This window comes from Chionomys nivalis, chromosome 13 (assembly GCF_950005125.1).
Source record: "Chionomys nivalis chromosome 13, mChiNiv1.1, whole genome shotgun sequence".
NCBI lineage: Eukaryota > Metazoa > Chordata > Mammalia > Rodentia > Cricetidae > Chionomys > Chionomys nivalis.
The window spans coordinates 73,105,229-73,127,144 of NC_080098.1; the positions used below are offsets into that span (position 1 = coordinate 73,105,229).

General features: G+C 43.8%; 1 protein-coding gene across 7 annotated transcripts in view; it reads right to left on the reverse strand.

Annotated features, from left to right (window-relative positions):
• Nucleotides 1-9,770: 9,770 nt before the first annotated feature.
• The window catches only part of Agtpbp1 (ATP/GTP binding carboxypeptidase 1), a 126,574-nt gene continuing 114,428 nt past the window's right edge, over nucleotides 9,771-21,916 (reverse strand). For 2 of the 7 annotated variants that reach the window (XM_057787285.1, XM_057787286.1), the window contains 2 exons: nucleotides 18,757-18,917; nucleotides 9,778-11,009 (listed from right to left, as the gene is read on the reverse strand). In XM_057787285.1, the coding sequence (XP_057643268.1) occupies nucleotides 10,832-11,009; nucleotides 18,757-18,917 (339 nt within the window). In that variant the 3' untranslated portion in view covers nucleotides 9,778-10,831. The other 5 variants (XM_057787283.1, XM_057787284.1, XM_057787280.1 and 2 more) reach the window with 4 other exon arrangements.

Genomic DNA, 21,916 nt, shown 5'->3' on the forward strand with positions numbered 1-21,916 from the left:
AACAGTGGCATCTAATTCCCTCTGTGCATCTGGTCATGATTCCAGCAAGTCAGGCTCCTCCTAGCCCAGGGCATCCTTAGGTTCTCTGTGGATCAGGAGAGGAAATCAACACTCCCCTCCCCACACGTGATTCCCTACCCACTGCCCAGGGCAACTGCTGCAGGGATGCCTCTCATAAAGTGTGGCATGATGTCAAGCTTCTTGAGTTCTCTGCATATTTGGGACATCAGTCCTCTGACCAATGTGGGGTTAGTGAGGATCTTTTCCCATTCTGTAGGCTGCTATTTTGTCTTGTTGACGATAGCTGCCATGGATTTTTGAAACTAGAAAGGCCCTGGGTATGGAGCCTGAACAGGTGACTTTGAGACTCAACCACAGGACTTTGGGTACATCTGTGTTAGTTAATTTGGTGTTGCTACAACATAATGCTTGAGTCTGCATTCTTTATGCAACAAAGATTCAAAAATGGACAGCATGTGACCACAGGAGAGATATCGAGACCAGATAGGAGCAGCAATACCAGGCTCTCTACTTAGAACAGACACAGTAAACCCAAGGGTTCCGCCTGACTCTGTGAGAGCAGTTGCATTCTGCTCTTCCCCGGTCCTTGGTCAGAACCAGCTAGTTCAGCTTTCTGTCTCTCTCTCACAGGCAGAGGCACCTGCTGCCGTGTCTCCTTTTCTTTCCTCTCCCCTCTCTCCTCTCTCTCTCTCTCTCTCACTCTGTCTCTGTCTCTGTCTCTCTCTGCTTCTTTCTTCATCCCCCTTCTCCCTCTCTCTCCCCTTCCCTTCCATAACCCACTAAATAAATATCCAACTCCCTCTGCATCTCGGTCTCTCACCCACCATGGCTGCTGCTCCTTGTGAGACTGGCTGCCCAGCCGGGGTCTCTCACCCACCACCCGGCTGCCTTTGTGGCCCGCCATGGTCTCAGGACCCACTGCCCACTGCCGCCACTTGGGGACCTGCAGCGTTTCTGCTGCTGCATCCCTCAGAGGAAATGCAGCATTTTATTGTTTCCATAACACCCAACAGGAGGCAGCTTAACTGAAGACAACTCATGGGCTGCTCACTTGAGGAACCAAAGTTGGAGGGGTGGTGAGCAGCCCTCACCTCTCTGCATCCTCTTATAGTCTAGGAGCTAACCTTCCTCCTTATCTTATTCTATATTGACCATTATGCTTGCATGCATCTGACTCTATCAAATCTCACACCTTCCCCAGAACCCACAAGTCCTACGCTCACCTACCTGGGCAGTGTCCGACCCTAGGGTGGGAGCATGAGACAGCTTTTGTATGATGGTTTTCAGTCCTATTGGATCAAATCTCCCCTTTCCTTCTTTTGATGATACTTTGTGCTTGTGTGACAGATTGAACTCTAATCCAACTCAGGCCTCATCTTCCCTTCTCTAGTCTTGCCTAGAGAGCCCCTGAATGTGTCCAGGGAGGGGTGCAGCTCTGAGTCCACCTTCAGAGCAGTGACCCTCCAGATGCTGGGGTGAGGCTGAGGGATGAGAGATGACGTGTCTTTACCATTCTTTGGCTCCTAACATAGTCCTTGCCCTTTCATGTGTCTTTCTTGGGCTAAGAGCATGGGACAGGAAGTTCTCCAGCTGCAGGTCTTCCTGCTGACTATGGCACTTTCAGGAGGTGCATGCCTGTGGAGTCCTCGGTGCTGCACGGCATCCTCAGCTGGCTCCGCTAGCACTGGTTGCATCGCATGCAAAGGCTGGCTCATGCATGGCCATTGAATTCGAACGTCATGTGAATGATGCCAGCAGCTAAGCGGCAGCCAGGTTGCCCTGGGTCCCGTCTCGGAGGCCACTGCGTGCCTGGCTGATAGGAGAGGAGAAGCACGTCCCTAGGCAGACCCGTGAGAGCAGAGACAAGAGTGATTCTCTCAAAGCTGTCTCTCAAAGGGGTTTACATTGTTCCACTCTTACGCCTGTGGCGTGGTCCAGCCAACTCCTTAGACTTTCACAGCTTCTTTTCCAGCCAATGCAAAATACTTGGCTTCTTTCTGAAGGCTCTAATCTCGCCAGCAACCACACCTTCTTTGGCTTCCATTTTAATGCATTCCCTTTTTTGGCTAAGCTCTTAAGCTTTTAACATCTTTCCTCTTGGCTCTTTGTTTCGATTCTCTCACTTTATAAACCTGGCTAAGAGTACCCAGCAATATCTATGCTACTGCCTGAACTGAATTTTCTCGATTAATTATCCTGTCACAATTAAACTTAGCCTCACATGTCTTGGAGAAAGGCACAGACAAGTTTTTAGCTAGAATGTAGTCTTCCTGGCTCTAATTCAATACCCAAGAGTGGCCCATCCCTGTGTGAAAACTGTCTGAGCCTGCTGTCTCTGTGGCCTGCGTTCCTGTCAGAGTCTCCTGATCCTCCAGTGAGTTGACATTTTTAGCTAACATCTGCAGGTTCTTCTCATGAAGTAATTCAAAGGCTTTGCCCACAGCTGGGAGCCACCGGAACAGTCTTTCGTCGACTTGCTTCCTCTGTTAGCTACTTTTCATTGCGTTGACAGAAACACTTGAAGGAGAAGAGGTTGATTTGGGTCCACGGTTTCAGTTTCGGAGATTTCAGTTCACGGCTGTGGTCCCATCTCTATGGGCCTGTGGCAAATGGACAGTCAATAAGAAGGTGAATCGCTTTCCTGTTGTTTTGTTAAAATGCCATGACCAGAAGCAACTTAAGAGTTGAGTTTATGGTTCCACAGGGTGTGGAAAACATGACTGTTGGCAGAAGCGGGACATAGGTTGCTTTCTGTTCTATCTACCAGCAAAAGGCAGAAAGACCAACCGGAAGCAGTCAAAGCCCTGTGGCTCTGAAATCCACCTCCAGCAGCACATTTCCTCCATCAAGGCTACACCTCCAAAAGGTTCCGTGTCAGAGGCCAAACAGTGCTACCAACGGGGGTCAGAACATTCACCACACAAAGAGAGGATGACAGAGCAATGTAGCTCATCTCCTGGTATTCAGGACGCAGAGAGAAAAGGGCCAGAGATAGGTACACCTCTTGAGGGTACTTCCCCGGTGACCTGCTTCTTCCAACTAGGTCCTACAGTCCAACCGCCCATTAATCCTTCAATGGTGGCATTAGCTTGGGACCAAGCCTTCAATACACCAGCATCAGGGAACATTCTATATCTAAGTCACAAAGATGTTCTTTGATCCCCTGAACAGATTCAAAAAGTTTCGAGAAAACTGATGTGGGATTGCCCTATGTATGCTGTGAATACCATTGGTTAATAAAGAAGCTGTTTTGGGCCTGTGGTAGGGTAGAACAGAGCTAGGCGGGGAAAACTAAACTGAATGCTGGGAGAAAGGAGGTGGAGTCAGAGAGAAGCCATGGAGCCACTGCCAGAGATAGACATATTAAATCTTGCAGGTAGGCCATGAGCCTTGTGGTAAAATATAAAATAATGAAAATGGGTTAAATTAAGATGTAAAAGCTAACCAATAAGAAGTTAGAGCTAATAGGTCAAGCAGGATTTAATTAATACAGTTTCTATGTGATTATTTTGAGAGTGTGGGCAACCAGGAAATGAACAATCAGCCTCCTACTACAAATTGGCACCAACATGGCCAACTAAAATCCACATAAAACCTGAGAGGGCTTGGAAAGGAATTCTAGACACTAAAAAACAAATTTTAACCACATTTTCCCCCCGTATGGGCTTTGCTTGCTGGCGGTATGCTATGGCTCCTTTAAGAGAGGTCTTTCTGATTCAGTGGTAGCAGAAAAACAGCTACATGGTTTTGAAACATTGGCTTCTTGGGCCATGGGCCATGTTGCCAGCAGGAACTCTGATTCTTTTGGGAGGCCAAGCATTTAAATGGAGTCTGTGGGCAGCATGCTACAAGTTACTTGGTGACAGCATGAGCCAACTGGCTATCAGAGTTGAGGTGGTAACGACGGCTCCCACCCAGCAGTCTCAGATACTAACAAACTTTTACCATGTTGGACTGGGTAGAGCAAGCAGGCAGGGCCATATTTCCCCTAGCAATGCTGCCACTTAAGTTCATAAGAAGGGCTTAGCATTTTAAGAAGCACTTCTGGTCAGAAAAGGATTATAGATACACAATAAAGACAAATCCAGATTTTTTTTTAAAAAAAAAAAAAACTTCTAAATGGATCACAGTGTTGGCTAAATGTACACAGGCTTGGGAGAGAGAAGAAAAAGAGTATAGAGGGTTAGAAAAGAAGTAAATATTAAAAAAAAATAAAACACAGTCTTTAAAGAGACAGAGTACAGACAGTCAAAAATGAAATAAAGATAATAAAATAAATATGAAAAATAGGGTAAAAACAAATAAGCCACAGAAAGATGGAAAATTTACAGAGACTCTTGATTATGAATACTATCATGTTTGTTGAATTTTTTTTTACTGTGAATGAGCTAAATACAGAGAGACATTTCATTGTACAGACTGTTAAACTAAGCCAGCATATATACTCTAAAGGTATCTTGATTTCAAAATTTGGGTCTAAGGATATGTTGCTTTGGAAAAGAGGTTCTTCTTTCGTTTCCACAGAGGATGAGAACCTATGGAATCCTTCCAGACTAATGTGTTTGATGGACCAAGACCCCCTGAAAGGTCACCTTGGTCACCCCTCAAAAAATTACTTTGCCCAATAAACAGCAGGAAGCAGTTTGGAGAGAACTATGCCCATATTCCCAAATATTGTTTACAAATGTTTGTTTACATTTAAAGGGGTATATACTATAGAGATTGGTATAGATCTTGGCTTATTGATACAAATTTAAGGTCAATTTTATTATATGTAATTTTTGCTCTTGATTAAGGCATTGTGTTTGTACAACTTATTTAAAATGTAATGTATAATTTAAAAATATAGGTTAATAGAGAATCATCTATAATAGTCAAGCTTGTAGTCATGTTAGATAGGATTTTTTGATATATAGAGATATTTCAATTATATAGGGATTCTTCAAATCTTACAGAGACCTTCAGAATATGGCAATTAAAATGTTTTAAGAAGTTAGAACTTTTTATGACAGTGAGAGACATCTGCTCCTGGCAGCACCAGCTACTTTAAGAGGATGATGGGCACCAAAGAGGCTCCTTATGGAGTTTGTTAGCCATTTGGGCAAGAAGCTGCTCTTGCATGGACTGCTTGATGAATTTGACATGCAGTACCCACAGAAAGATGATGGCTGAATTTGCCTAAAGGTGATATGATCCTTCGGGGTTTCTGCTTCATGATAGAGTCCGCTAGACATTCTGCAGAACACAGAAGAAAATGATTGACAAACTGCTACTATAGGTGGAATTGTCTTTGAAATTTCCTGCTTTGTGGAAAAGTCTGTCAGATACTATGGGCCTGTAGGCTGAAGATGGATGCTCCAATGTTACAGAAGAACTTTGGGTGACTGTCCAGGCAGCAAGATGTCTCTGTCAATTCTAGAGTTTTGGAATACTGCTTACAATACACTTCCTGTTAACTTAGGTAATAATATATACTTCTGGAGTCTTCGATGAAGTGAAAGAATAATTATAGTTTTCCTTAGTTATAATAAAAGATAGATATAAATATAGTAACTATAATTCTTGCTTGATAACTGTTTTATTATATGTAATTTTACTAAGTTAAAATTAAAACCTTCCGTTTTATTTAAACAGAAAATGGGGGTGATGTGGAATTCCCCTCTGTATGCTGTGAATACCATTGGCTAATAAAGAAGCTGGCTTGAGCCTGTGATAGGGTAGAGCAGAGCTAGTCGGGGAAAACTAAACTGAATGCTGGGAGAAAGGAGGCAGAGGCAGAGAGAAGCCATGGAGCTGCTGCCAGAAACAGACACATCAAACCTTGCCAATAGGCCATGAGCCATGTAGTAAAATATAAAATAATGGAAATGGGTTAAATTAAGATGTAAAAGATAACCAATAAGAAGTTAGAGCTGATATGTCAGGCAGGATTTAATTAATATAGTTTCTGTGCGGTTATCTCTGGAGTCTGGGTGGCCAGAACACGAACAAGCAGTCTCCTACTACAGAAAACCCACAATGGGTAAGAATCAAGGCCTTCAAAGCAAGGATGATAAAACAAGCTCAGTGCAAATTTTGCACTCATTTGCCCCTTGGTGCTGTAATTTTGTATGGCTTGAACCTACACAGTGTCTGAGTTCATGTGCACATCAGTCCTGTTGTGTCTGGAGGAGGGTTCCTTGGGATCACCTACTGCCTCTGGTTTGGTTTGGCTAATTTTTACTCTCCAGCTTTTTCTTTCTTTCTTTCCTTCCTTTTTCCTTCTTCTTTCTTTTAGTTTTTTTTTTTTGTATTTTTGTTCTTTGTTCTTGGTTTTTGTTTGTTTTGAGAGAGAAAAAAGAGAGCAGCACCCAAGTGAGCTTGCCTGAAATTGGATGCGGAGGGAGGTGGGGAGGTGGGGGAGAATCCAGGAGGAGTTGCGAGAGGGGAAATAATAGAAACAAAATATATTACATGAAAAATTTTTAAATAAAGATGTTTCAGTGTCTACCAGGATCTTCTGAAGAACATGCAGTGCTGCTGGTACTGGGAGCCACGTGCACAGAATGGTCATTATAAAGACCTGTGGTGGATACATGCAGCCAGTACTATGATGTCTTCATAAATTCCTAAGCAGACAATGTGACAGGGCATAAAGATTATTCAAGAACGGCCTGTCTCCTATGTGGTCCTATGAAATGCTGGCATTTCTTAAATAATGTTGAACTTGATGAGATCTGTAATAATAGACATACATCCTTATCTGTGTGTGAAAACTGACATTCCTATTTTGTCCAAAACTTCTGACTTCTTGGGCATGGGCTGTCTCAAGCCATCAGGGCCCTGTCATGATCTGCCAGTTCAATCTCTGTTACAGCACATTCAATTTTCCTGTCTGAGCCCTGAGTGCTCCTGTGTTTGACTACTCAGCTCCCAGGCTCCACTCACAGACTGTATTGTGCCTATAGGACCATCAAGTGTTCCTAGATGCTAGGGGTTCACAGCCAAGCCAAACTTCTTACGGGTCCCTCTCCAGGGCACCCTCATGGCAGGTATAATGGGACATGCTTAGCATGGGGTACTTCCCCTAAAAAGGAACACTCAACAGTCCAGCAAAGCTGGTTAGTGATATCTCAGCACACTGAACCCTAAACAAATAGCACAAGAGATATTTATTCTCAAACTACAATTTTACCATCTTTTCCTTGATCCGTGAACCTTTTCCCAATAAGCACTTTGTCTTTATCTCAGTCTAGACACAGGGCACTTTTCTGTTTTAACAACCAAAGTATTTCTGGTGGGCATAGTTGGGGGACGCACTTATGTGGTGTCTAGCTATCATTGGTGCACACATGTGATGAGAGAGAGAGACCCATATGCTCTGCCTGAGAAAGCATGTGGCATGAAACATACCATCCTGATAAAACTGCCAAGCTCGGGGCCACAGGAAGGACTAAGGCACATATCCCATTGCTTCATGGGACTTCAGTCCTCCTCCAGTGAAACAGTGGGCCGTAAAAGCTGAGGCAGTGATCTGTAGTGCTGCTGACGTTCAACTGATTTCCTAATGCCCATTGCGTGTGACTTTTGCTTCATTTCTGCATTTTTCTAGTGGGGATAATGCTCATCACAGGTTTGCATTGGGGATTGTCGTTTATGTGTATAGGTACATATATGTTGTATATGTGTATTGGCACATATATGTCGTATATGTGTATAGGTACATACATGTCGTATATGTGTATTGGCACAAATATGTCATATATGTGTATAGGTACATATATGTCGTATATGTGTATAGGCACACATATGTCGTGTGTTGTATAGGTACATAATGCTGTATGTGTATAGGTACATATACGTCGTATGTGTGTATTGGTACATATATGTCATATATGTGTATAGGTACATATATGTCGTATATGTGTATAGGAACATATGCATGTTATTTCCACACATAGTTCACAGATCAATGTAACACAATGGACACTCTGCTCATTTTCTCTGTAGACATCCGAACAGAAAGGCCTCTTTGCTGCACACTCAATCCAGAACTGACTGGCAGGCTTACTGTTCCATTCGTTTGATGTGACCTCTGTAAGATTCCCCTATCAAATGATACAGAAACAGAAGCAGGGGGAGCCCAACGTGTTGTCACTGATTGCTTGGGGACCTGTGGGCAGTAGCTGGTCAGAGGGCTCCGGACAATTAGTGCTGTCCCTCCAGCTCTTCTCTGTGGTACTCACGCTCACACGTGTGTGGTCCTCACACCTGGATAACTCAGGAGACGGTGTGGGCTAAGCTCAGCCTGTCAAGGAACACAACACCCAAACGCGAAGCCTGCATGCATGCTCAGGTCAGCTTCTCTTTTTCGGTGATATGAAGATGCTTTTGTAACTCTCACTGAACTTGAAAACAGGTAATTCTGAACTTCTCGCTTGGCCACTCAAAGGTGACACTGAGGCTACAGAATAAACCTTTCTTGTAAAGTTAGAATCTTTAGAGAAAGAGAAGCAAAATTTAACAGCTTTGATAGAGGAAAGATACTCTGGGTAAGAACATTAGACAAAATGCTCCCCCTCTTCCCCCACCGGCAGAAATAAAAGCAGCTTTTATGAGCATAAGAAAATACAAAAAATAAAAGACAGATGGAGAAAGGCTTGTATTAAACCAGATCCTTGACAATTGGAATTCTGTAACTACCCAAGACGTTATAGATGCCAGAGTCATGGGATCCCTGCTGAGGAGAGCTCTAACAAAGACTGCAAACAGCCCAAGAGAAAGAAGTGTGTTCCAGTCAGTCAACAAAGCTGAGTGGAACTGGCGATGTGGAGACTGGAGATGCAGAGTTTGGAGTGTGCCCAGCTGGTTTTCAGTCTTGCACTGGTCCAGCATTTCCTCACTACGCTCCTTTCCCTGCACTTTGGAACAGTAATGTATATCCTGTGCCATTACATGTTGATATATGATCTGTTTTTTTATTTTTTTTTTTTACAGGTGATTACGTTAAGAGAGTGTCATGCATCTCAGAAGAGACTGGATTTTGAAACAAGTTCGAGACGGCTATTAACTCTGGGAACTTCTGAAGTTGGATTGAATGCATTTTTTGCACTATGATATGGCTGTAAGCCTTTGGCGGCCAGGGAGTGGAATGCAGAAGTTTGAAAGAAAATGGCCCCCAAAAGTTGTGGCACTATTAAGAGGTGTGGTCTTACTGGAAAAGGTGTGTTGACTTCCTGCTGCGTGTAGGATGTAGTATACTCGTCTGTTCCTGCCTGCTTGCCACCATGCTCCCCACCATGATGAAATGAACCTCTGAACTGTCAATGTTTTCTTTATAAGAGTAGTTGTGGTCATGGTGTCTCCTCACAGCAACAGAACGCTGACTGAGACAACCACCACCCTCTCCAGGATTTGACGGCCTGAGAGCAGGACCTGAGAGCAGGACCGGCTCAGTGTCACCATCTATCTCATTTTATTTTCTGAGACTAAGCAAGAAGTAGACAATCTGGAGAAAACAACAACGAAAATGATAACAACAACAACTTTTTTCTTTTATTTTACAACAGGGTCCTTGTAGCCCAGGCTAGCCTTGACTCTGGATCTTCCTGGCCCCACTTCCTAAAATCCTGGTGTGCACCATCAGCCTGGCCAGCCTCATTTTACAGCATCTCTGCTATATTTTTAACATGGCTCCCAAGACACCAAAGAGAACCTATATTTATCTTAAATAAGATGATAAAAAAAAAGCACTGATTTGGGAAAACGCATATATCCAAAGTATATTTTAGTCATTTATTTTCCATTTTAAAAGGTTTAAAAATGGCTCTAACCTAGGAGTAACCCAGGAGACAGACACACAGCGGCACCTAAGCACATGAGCCACAGAGGAGTTTCATTTACAACAGCAAAATTCAGCACATAAAGCAAGTATCTAGTCACTGAGTTTGTTTTATTTGGTGATAATGGTTACCCTTGCCACAGGATGGCTAACCCTCAGCAAAACATCACTGCAAGAACAATTCAAATTGACTGGGGTCACTTAGGGCTCCTGCTACTACTGGCATGCTCTGAAGAAACCTCACAAGCCCAGGCACACAGCTCAGCTCAGCTCAGCTCATGCACGGGACTGCAGTGAGGGTCTTGCAGGACATCCATACAACACAGCCAACAATGGTGCAGCTCAGTGGGAGGCACGGGCACCCACAGCATCATTCTCAAGCCTGGGAAGCTAGGTTGTTTAGGGAAGCTCTCATCAAGTGTCAGACATAGGATTTTTACAAGTTCTTCAAACTAAGAACCTGAGCTGGCTAAAAAGATGACAAAATAAACACGGTATTTGATACGTTTTTTATTTAACGGACGGTTTCAAGGCCACGGTCCACAATTCACATTATTCTGAAGAGCAGTCTTATCTTCAGGAGCTACCCACCTCAACACAAGCATCTCTGGAGAAACCCACGTACAGGGATATTAGCTTTCAACACTATCATTTAGACTTTGTACTTGGACACACTTCAAATTTATCTACTTGATGCAGGTGCCACAGGAGATAAAAATTCATGCAATGATATTTGGGTTCTTTTTAAAAGTAAATCTATCATTTGATAATTCAATGCTATATAAAGTACATTGAATATCTAAAATAAAACAAATGCCAATTATATCATTAATTAATAATATATTTATTCTCTTGAAACCAAACAGGCCCAAGTTCCTTTTTGTCTTCTTTGAGTCAGCTGTCTAAAAGCTTGTCCCTCTCAAATTTCCTGTGTAATGAAAACCAAGACATTTCATTTCTTCTTGGCAATTAACAAAGATGGCAGAAAGTTCAAGACAGGTGAGCTCTTGATACCTCGGAGTCGGAAAGGGCTTCTTCTTGGGCAGAAGGCTCATAATCACCTGTGTTTTCCGCTAATTCAACCTCTAACTCGTCATTGCTTTCTGCACTGTAATCAACTTCTTCAAGGAATCGAGGTTCATCTTCATCCAAAACATAAGTGGTAGGGCTGCAGCCAAAGCACAGAACACACAAGGCTTCGTGAGACCCAGACTTGGACACCCCACTCACAGGTATCAACCTGGACCTCAGTAATACAAGCAGCTCGGATTAACTGGAGACTTCACACAAATGAACAAGGTGTTCATAACAGCTGAAAGCCACCTGCCCCAGTAGTGGGGTGACATGGCCGGCCGTCTTTAGTGACACTGAAGGGTCCACACACGGTACATCATAGGCACAAGGGAAGAAGATTCACTCAAGGGTTATTAGTTCAAGGATTTCATCAACACACACATTTTGAAGATTTATCTTAAAATCCTATTTTAATCCCTGCAAATCAGGCAACAGGGAGTTAGAACCATTGATGTCTACAGTGACTCGCTGCTGTGAAATGGTCACAGCCATATCCCCACAATGTGACTACTCAACACACAGACTGACTACTTCCCACCGGGTAGAGAATAAGATGTCTGTGCATATTTCTTCAGGAAGTGTGTGAGGGATGAAAACAGCTCTCCCATGACTGCTTCCCAGTGGTGGGAATTACACACTCACATCAAGGACACACTGCTGGGACAATCTACACACCCCGCAGTTGTGTCCAAATGAACACAAATTTCATATGTATGTTTGCTTACAGGCCACTTCCAAACAACTATTTCTGATAGGTGAAACAACCAAAAGCTATACAACTATACAAAAGAGAAAACAGTCTGTTAAAATAAGAAGTGTAGAGTCAGTCGACCCTGGAGATGAGAGAATGCACAGCTGAGCACAAAACCCCAGGCCAGCACGCTGGAGCAGAAGGCAAGGGGATCCTAGAGTTCAACTGTGATGGAAAAAGTCAATTCTGTTTGAAAAAGCACTTCTTCCTCTAGTGAGCTTTGCCCTTGCAGAGGAAAGTGTGGAGAGTGTGTGTGCACATGCGTGCACATATGTCTGTGTCTGTGTTGGGAGTGGGGATAGGACTGCAAGCCATCTTACTCTGACACATAATGATTTTTCTCTTAGAAGCTCAGAGCTTTCTTGCCCAGTGGTTGTGGAGCACACCTTCAATCCCAGCACTTGGGAGGCAGAAGCAGATGGCTCTCTGAGTTCCAGGCCAGACTAGTCTTCAGAGCAAATTTCAGGATGGTCAGGACTACAGAAAGAAACCTTGTCTTGAAACAAACAAACAACAACGACAACAAAAATGTTCATAGCTTACACAGCATACCACAGTTCAGATAAAGATGTTGACTGGCTTGGAAAATGAACAAGACTTAGTAGATCCAACATTTACAAGGACAACTTACTATGAAATTTAAACACATAGTTAAAAATTCATGGGCAGAAAGACTGTAAAAAAAGATTGTCTGTTTTTTGGCATGGTTGTTACTATCTCTCTTGCTTTTGAAATATTGGTTCACCTTTGACCTCAGTGTTTCAGACACTCCTAAAATTGTAGGTGAGTCTTACGAGGCTGAGACGGGAACAAATGAAGAGAACAGGCAAACTCCCTGGCACATATTTGCTTAGTCCTGGCTGCGGACTGACAGCCAGAGAGGAGCACGGCAGGCCCATCAGAGAGGCAGCTAGAGGGTGGAGGACAGGGCAGCTCCAGGCAGGTGAGGCACAAAGGCAGAGACAGTGCTTGGCAAGAGGGAGCAAGGCGACAGACCCCACACGTTAGGGGCAGCGCTGAAGAGACCCTGAGCCAGCAGATGTAGCTCAATGGCCACTGGGAGAGCAGAGGCTGGAACCAGGTCGGTTACAAGGAGCAGGGTCAAAATAAGGATTGATTGTGTGTGTACAAGTGGATACAAAGTTCATTAACAGGAAATCAGAAAAGGGTCCGAAGACCATCTCCTAAAGCTGCACACCAGTAAGAAACAGAACAAGAGAGGTGCCAGAGTAAGGACAGCAAAGACTTGGGAGCCTCAGACCAAGAGAGCAAGCTCCAGGGGAGTGCAGCAAGAGACGGGCAGGGCTGTACCAGAGGCTGTTTCCCTCGTGGCAAGTCATGGTTTACTTGTCAGTTTGGCATGAACAAACCACACCTGCTTCATTCACCAAGCACCCTGCTCATGGTGCCACCTGTCCTGGTAAGGAGAATGGAAAGAGTAGGAAACAAAGCCCTTCTCTTAGTTCACACTGTACCCACCATGGTCACTCAGACCCTTGTCTCTCCAGATCCTCAGAACGCTCTGCTCCTAGCTCACAGCAGCACTGGCCCTGCAACACGGTCACCACTGCTGGGAGTCTGCCAGGAAGGCGGGCAGGGATCAGAGAGGAGAGAGAGCAGAGCAGACATGTCTATGAGCCAGGCTTAAGGAAGGAGAGGAAGGGAAGGCATGCACTTCTCCACACTGCACATGCACAGCCCTCACAATCCAATTCCACTGCCATTTCCACCAGCCGCTCGGCTGCACTCACTGTGGAGAGAATTCTGACTCTTCCACTCTGGTTTGCTCTCTCTCCTCTCTGTTGCTGCCCTACAGAGCATGCGGTCTGACAAAGATGCTCTTGGTTCCCAGCTCTCCATTCATGCATTCTCTTAAGTTCCAAGAGCAAGCATGTAACCTGACTTCACCTAACCCTCTTGTACCTGCATGGAGTTCTAGAGATGTTACATAGCTATCTGACCTACACCACAGACACTACATGCTGAGAACTCATTGTTTCCCCCACTAAATCTATTCCTCCTCTGTATTCTCAAATCTATACACTCAGGAAGTCACACAACTCAAAATTCTCCAGAAGGAAGCTAGCCTTAATCTCCAGACAATACCAAGCCCTACGTGATCTTTGGCACACTTTGGTCATACCTGTTTTCTCTGCACTGGATGTACATCGCACTTTCTTCTACCAATGGCTCGTGTTTCTTTTCAAAGTACAGCTTGACTTCATCCTCAGTTCTCCTAAACTCCTTGGCATGAGTTCCCTACACAGACATTCCATCTGACCATCATACACAGCTGAAGCTGCCTGTTCTCATGCCTGTTTTCTCAATACTAAGCCAAAGGTCAGGAACTATGACTCCACTCACCCACTTCCTGTGCCCCCAGAAAGGTCTAGAAGCACTTTTCAGGTGCTTCAATAAAGGTTTGTTGTATACTTTATGAATGTAAGAATGTGATGTCAGGATCCGACCTACAGCAGCCCTTCTCCTCCAGGCACCAACAGGCACCTTACTCAAACACAGCCATTCTCTCGCCCTGCCAGGCTCAAGTGAGTTTACACCGGAGGGTTATTTACTGGTGGCTCCCCTTCCTGCTCCCAACCCCATCTGCTAGTTCCTCCCTGGGAATCAGCCTAGCTGCAGGCTTGTGTTGTGAAACCACTTCCATCATGAGCCCTTATCTTCTGCAGAGCCCCACTATAATGACTGCCTCTGGGAATTAGGCCCAGACTAAAGCACTGTGCTATTGTCTGTCTACCTGGCATGGCATTCCACTCTTCCACTTGATCTCCCCGACCCTCCACCTCAGCCGTTTCAGGGAGGAGCAAGGCGGCTGACACAGTCATCAATGCTCCTACCCCCACACACACTATTTTACTTCAGTGGGAAAGATTTAGAACACAAGGCCAATCGCACCAATTAATTTTCATCTGCTGAACTCTGGTATATGTCCTGTGTACTTGACAACTTAAGAAGAACCTTCACATACATTACCTAACACAGTCACAACCACCTTCCTTCTCATAGGAAATATATGTGTCACTCTGAAATGACTATGACATACTTACAAGCATGTGCAAGCACACACAGAGGTCAGCTGAGCTACTGGACAATATGGCTGCCCAAAGGACATCTATTTGGAAAAAGAGAAAGAAAGAAAGAAAAAGAGAGAAGGGAAGGGAGGAATAGAAGGAATGAAGGAGACACCACTAAGCTCCAGCTATGAGCCAAAAGTCAGTCCTCAGAGGAGGGAGCCAGACGGTCAGGTCACCCATCATGCACAGAGTCATAACACACCAATGGCACCATCTTGTACACAGAGAGAATCAGCTACAATGAAGATGGTGGAGTTTAGAGGAGACCGTCTGCAGGAACCAGCCCATGACGACACTGGCAGTGCTGAGCTACTGCTGTACAGTATGATCTAGCTCCAGTTGTTCTCAGCAAAAACACTAGCATCTCTGTGACAACCAAGCAAGGAAGAAACTCAATGGAGCAGCAGGTTGAGAGGAAGAGGAGCACAGAGCGGGGTCCACACTCATGGCTTATTGCACTGAAAGGATACGGAGCAAAGTCGGCAAGGGAAAGTGCGGGGCAAAGTCCAGTGGGAAGCAGGGCAAAGGAGGCAGCGGCCCAGGGCAGGGTGTCATCAGAGCGCCAGCCATCTCAAGGGACTGCAGGGGAAAGCTGGGGCGCAGAGCTGTCAGGATCCCTGAAAAAAGGGAATTGCAGAGAGGTGACCCCAACATTCCAGTTTCCCAGAGGCATTTGACAAACTGTTAAATGATAGCACAAGAAGCTAAGCGGCACAGGAGCAAACGCAGACAGAGCCACAGGAGCGCTCTGGCAGCTATGTGGCCAAGGAGAAGAGGGTCCTGGACCTGCACTGTGACCCCTGGGGCTGCCACTTGGAGAGTCAGGAGGACTGAACCAGGAGTCAACTACATTTCACACGTTCACATTTGTGTTTGATATTACCTCAAGCCAGCTCAGTAGCACACTGAGTTGGGGCACCAAACCCTACTCCTTGAAGCTCAGCTGAGGACAGAGGAATCCTCTGATCTTTACATGACACCCCGCTGGCATTTGGTAAACTGCCAGACATGCCAAGAAACACAACTAGAGAAAACCCCAACAGAAACAGCTCTAGTGTGCTAATTATCACATGGGAGCTCTAAAATAACTGTGATCCCAATAAAAGGGAAAAATGAGAAAATGTAGTAACTGAAATAATCTATTCCCAGCAGACATACACATATAGACATACACACACAGACATACAAACATACACAGAGACACAGACAAAAGCACACAGACACACACAAAAACAGATACATACATGCACACTGACACATAAACAAATACATACACAGAGACAGACACATAAAAAGATACATACAAAGACACACATATAAATAGACACACATACACAAACACACAGAGAGACAGACACATACATATACACACAGACACACAAACAGACACACAGAGACACATACACACACACAGAGACACAAACACACATACAAGCAGATATACACACAGAGATACAGACATATAAACAAATGTACACATAGACACATAGACAATACAGATATGCATACACACACACACACACACACACACACCAGTTTAAGAGCACACTACATGACCCTAACCTGGAGCAGACGCAGAGGAGTCCAGCCTGGGTTACAGAAAGAGACCCTCAACAGAGAGGAAAGACCAGCAGTGGGGTGGGAACCAATGAGGAGCTAAAAAGCAAATCTTAATGAATAATGGATGGCCAAAGCAGTTATATGCATAATATGGCTTAAAGTATAAACAGTTCAATTAAATACATAACAATAGTATTAAAAGTGGGAAGATCATAAAATTAATGTGTCCTAAGGTCTCAGCATTCATTGTCTGAGGAAGCAGACACAGCAATTTATACTGTGCACTAGTAAATTAAGGGTCCATTATGCACTGATAAACCTCTAGGGTACCAATGAAAGAATAACAAAAGAAAATAAAACAGGCTTATGCAGAGACAAAAGTGAATAACAAAATCATCCCCAAAATAAGGTTAAAAAAAAAATTAAATAAAATAGAATATCAGATGTAAAAAAAAAAACCAAAAATTAAAACTCTTTAATTTTATCAGTAATTCACTAAATGGAAACAGAATGAATATACCATTGCATGAAGACAACAGAACAAGTAATAAACCACACACTTATATTCTGCACACACATTCACAGGCATAGCTGTAAAGTAATCCCAATGAAAAAAACTTTCTAATTCCTAACAGGGAAAAACTACATTTGCAATGGGAAACTTCAGCAATCCATCCTCACAGGCGAGCAGAGGGAAGGTTCTGAGCAACAGGAGAGAGCAAAGCTACACAGCAGACCAGGATGCCACAGGAGAACCCAGCATCCGCAGTACGCTTGCCTAAAATGAATGGCCTAGGTACATTAAGAGATGGAGGAAAATTCAGACCGAGGACCTGAAAACTATGGAAGCCTTAAGGTATAAAAGTCAAGGGAAAAAATCAGAAGTTAAGGGAAAACTAATCTGAGACAGACTAAGAATGATAGCCAGGGAAAGAGGTAGCTGAGTTCTTAAGGGCAGAAAAAGGGTGAAAATACACACAAAATCACTGCATCTCAGCTGCAGACTGTCAGAGAAAACAGCCCATCTTAACTGAAGATTGCTGGATATTTTTATAGTAGATATACAGATGTTTATATAGTGGTGAGAATCAGATGTGCTCAACCTGTTCTTGTACTACACCCTCTCCAGAGAGTCTGCTACAGGATGGACTCCCCATGACACAGAAGGAAACAAACACACTTACAAGAGGAAACAGTTATACTGATAAATAACTTGAAATGTTAAATATATGGAAGTAGTTAGCAGTATAATTCTTCTGAACAGACTTTTCAAATATACATTTCTTCCTTTTGAATGAATGAGTGTGTTGGGAGGAAGGCACAAATGGTGACCATCTGTGTAAATCACTAATAAACAAAGCTGGTCCTCTGGACTATTGGAGGCAAGCATCCTCCTTCCATGGGCATGGTAACATTGTGACTCCAAGTCAGTGTCTGACTTCAGGGAAAGCTGACCACCCTCCACATTTTGTATTAGCACCACATGTGGGCATGCATGTGTGGACACCAGAGGAGAACTGAGGAGTCAGGTCTCTGCCTCCACCTTATATGGGTTCTGGACCTGAACTCAGGTCATCTGGCTTGCATGGCAAATGCTCTACCCACTGAGTTATTCACCTGCCTAGCAACACCATGGTGAACTCTGCATTTGCTTGCACAGGGGTTGGGCAGTATGTTAAAGAACAATGGCTGCCAGAGATCACTGTCTAATGACCACGTCCACAAAGAGCCCGGTTTCCTGTCTCACTACACTTGAGGCTGCTGTACTGATTCACCTAACAGTGCAGTGACGGATTAACACAATGGCAAACTGGTACTTAGTAACACAAGTCATCACGGTGCTAGAGAATGGGACTATTCTTACCACACTCGCACACCACACAAGAGAAGGCTACAGTCTGACACTACGACTAACAACTTTAGCACTGAACTCTATGCTTACAAATGGTTCAAATGTCATACTCAATGAATTTTAAAAGTGAATATTATTTTTAAAACCATTTGACAGAAATAAATTGTCAAATGTATGCTAAATTCAGCTGTTTTCAACATAAAATCAGGTTACTGGACAACCATCTCAAGTATGTATACATTAATAAAATAAAATCTCTTCTGAAATATAAAACACAACTCCAAGTCTTCTTAAGTTAGAGATTATCTAAATGCCGTATTTCTCTGCTACTTGTTTTCAGGTTCAAAGTGAAGTATTGCAGTTATAAAAGCAAAACTCAATGCAGAAGGCTCTTTCATGGCAGCATTACTTAAACATTAATAAATGAATCAGCCACTACAGCTAGAAGCAAGTATTAGACACGTGACCTAATCCTGTTAACTGTACATGTGTTCTTGGCTATTGCCGTTGTCACGCTCGCCCACTGACTGTCCCGGAGAGGTCTTACTAGCAGATAGCACACAGGGGAAAGAGAAGAGTGTCTTACCTCGTCACTTTACAGGTGGATTCCATTAAGTCATTTTCAAAGTCAAGCATTTGGGAGGGCAGATTATATTCCAATGAAGAAGTCAGTCTTTTCAAACGCATTAAACCAACACAAAATTTCGCTCCCATTTCTTCCAATTCTCGAGTCCCAATCTGTAAACCCTAGAAATAAAGTAAACACACAGATTCTCAGAACCTTTGGTTTCCTTCGGCTGCAGCTCACTGAAGTCATTGAAGTCACATCCAAAGAACGTTGATGCACTAGCAAAGCTAAACCACTGCTGCGGAAGAACTGCTCTGTGACATGGTGGGCACGCAGTGTTCTAGGAAACACAGCAAACTGCCCTACAGCATGGCATCTTACTGTGGCTCTCTGGGGTTGTTTTAGAGAGAGGGTCTTGCCATGCACCCCAAATTTTCATCTTCCTTCCCCTGCCCACCCCCAACAACCCCACAGCTCTAAAAGAATATCCTGAAATCTGGACTCAGCTCTGGCTTCTGCGGGACTAACCTGAACTCTGCAATAAAACACATACTGCCACTAACCAGAACGCAAATCACGTTACCAACAATCTGAGGGAACATAATACATGAGCAGAGAATTTTCTGACTAACATTACTCTTGTTCATGTGCGAAACAAAATCTTCCTAATACTTCTTGTGAGCAGTGGTTCTGACTGTCAATGATGAAGTCTTCCTAACATTGTACTGAGTCTGGACCTCCAAAGACCACCAAGAGACCACATCTAACACAAAGGCAGAGTGATGATGATGATGATGATGATGATGATGATGATGATGATGATTATTCCAGCATGCTGGGGCTGACCATCCTACACAATGGAAAGATGACTATGACCCCAAGAAGGACATGGGGGGGGGGGCTTCTTTTCAGCCTTACTGAGGGGAGTATCTAAGGAAGGTAGGTCATTTTAGCTATGATTGGCTTAATCGTGTAAAAATCATATTAGTATATTTTAATTGGCTAGGGCTAGTCAGGGGTTAGCCAGGGCTACAGTTTCCATTTGGGGCAAGCCTGGTCCTCGAGCTGATGTGGAGATGACTCGAGCCTGGCCTGGCCCCGCACTGCACAGACCAGGCCTCCTCCTGGCTGTTGAGGGTGTTACACATTGACTGTCCTTTATTCGTGGCTTTTCCTCAGAAACTGCTTGTCCGGTCTCAGGAAACTGAGAGAAGACCGCGCAAACTGTTGCGGCGTCTGCTTGGCCTCTCACACACCGTGTGAGCCATGGGTCTGACTGCCAGGGCTGACACTCGTACTGAAGTTGAAGCATTGTGCGCTTCTGAACACTGCCTTACAGATACTCAGACAGTGTCTAAGTTGAAGCGTTGTGCACTTCTCAACACTGCCTTACAGATACTCAGACAGTGTCTAAGTTGAAGCATTGTGCACTTCTGAACACTGCCTTACAGATACTCAGACAGTGTCTAAGTTGAAGCGTTGTGCACTTCTGAACACTGCCTTACAGATACTCAGACAGTGTCTAAGTTGGTAAAAAGAAATGAAAGTAAGTACCTAAACAAAAGAGAATGAATTCAACAAAAGTAGCAAATCATTTTTATGTTCCACGTCAAGTGAGAGTGCTTGTTTTAATTTTTCTGCTCCATCAAAAAGAAAATTACACATGATTCCCATCACCTTCTTTAACTGCTCCCCAAATATAAGGTTATCAAATGTTAAATGTCACCATATAAAACCACAAATACTGACTGCAAACTATAGAGCTTATCATTTATTTTCCAGATACAAAATGAACCAAAACAACTAAAGGCTTCAGGCTATCAAGAGCTGTGGGTGTGGAGGAGAGCGTAGCCTAGCAAGGATGGACTGCAGCTGGCTGCAGTCGTCGGCCTGCAGGAGTCCACTGCAAGTGCAAAGAGGCACAGCTAGCACAGCAGGCAGTTTACCTGGGAATGACCTGTCCTCCTGACCCGCACAGCAAACATGTAAGACTGCAGAAGGAGAAGCATTTCCCTCCATAGGATATTCAACTTTTTTTTTAAAAGCTTACATATTTATACATTAAAAAAACAAATGGGTCTGATGGGATGGCTCATCCAGTAAAGGCATTTGCTACCAAGCCTGACCACCTAAGTTCATCCTGAGACCCACTTGATAAGAGAAAAAAACTAACTCCTACACATTGTCCTCTGGCCTCCATGTCTGTCTGTCTGTCTGTCTGTCTGTCTGTCTGTCTGTCTCTCTCTCTCTCTCTCATACACACACACACACACACACAGCCATGTATGTACACATACAAAAAGGTCACACACACAAATCTAAATACTAAATTGACAGGAATTTTTATAATAGAGTGTTACTTGTGTAGCTTCTTATAAATTACTAAATAAATGTGTGATCCAATGCACCAATGTACTTTCCTTAAAATCATGGATCTGAGGTAGAGTTGAATAATTAAAATTCTTAAAGTTTCCTAAGCAAGTGATCTAGTTTAAAGAAATTAAAAGCAACAAAAAGCAGGGTCAGGAAGATGGTTCAGTGGGTAAAATTGACTTATCTTCAAGCACAACGACTTGAGTTCAAATCCTATGCACAGCTGTGTATGCCCGGAGCAAGTAAGAGGAACTGGTAGATTCTAGGAACTCATTGGCTGGCCAGCCAAGGGCATTTCTAGTTCTATAAATAGAAGGTTTGTGTACACTTCAGAGAGATCCTATGTCAGAGAACAAAGTGGACAGTAACATAACAGCAGCGCTCTCAACCTGGGGGCTGAGAGACGCTTTTACAGGGGTTGCCTAAGACCATTGAAAAACAGATTTAATTACAATTCATTATCAGTAGCAAATTATAGTTATGAAGTAGCAATGAATAGTTTTACGACTGGGAGTCACCACGACATGAGGAGCTGTGTTAAAGGCCACGGCAACAGGAAGGTTCAGAACCACTGCCTTAGAGGAAGATGTTCCACATAGACAGGTGTGTACCCTTACACACCCACACACATGCAGTCCTCACTCTGACCCTCTGACCCAGAAACTGTCATGCTGTGCCACTCGGTCCCATTACTATATGTTACACACATAGCTCAATAAGGCAGATGTACATTTAACAAATACTTGAAAACCGAAAGAGCGTATATGAAAGGAAGCATCGAGCATCTTTACGTCTAGCACCTGTG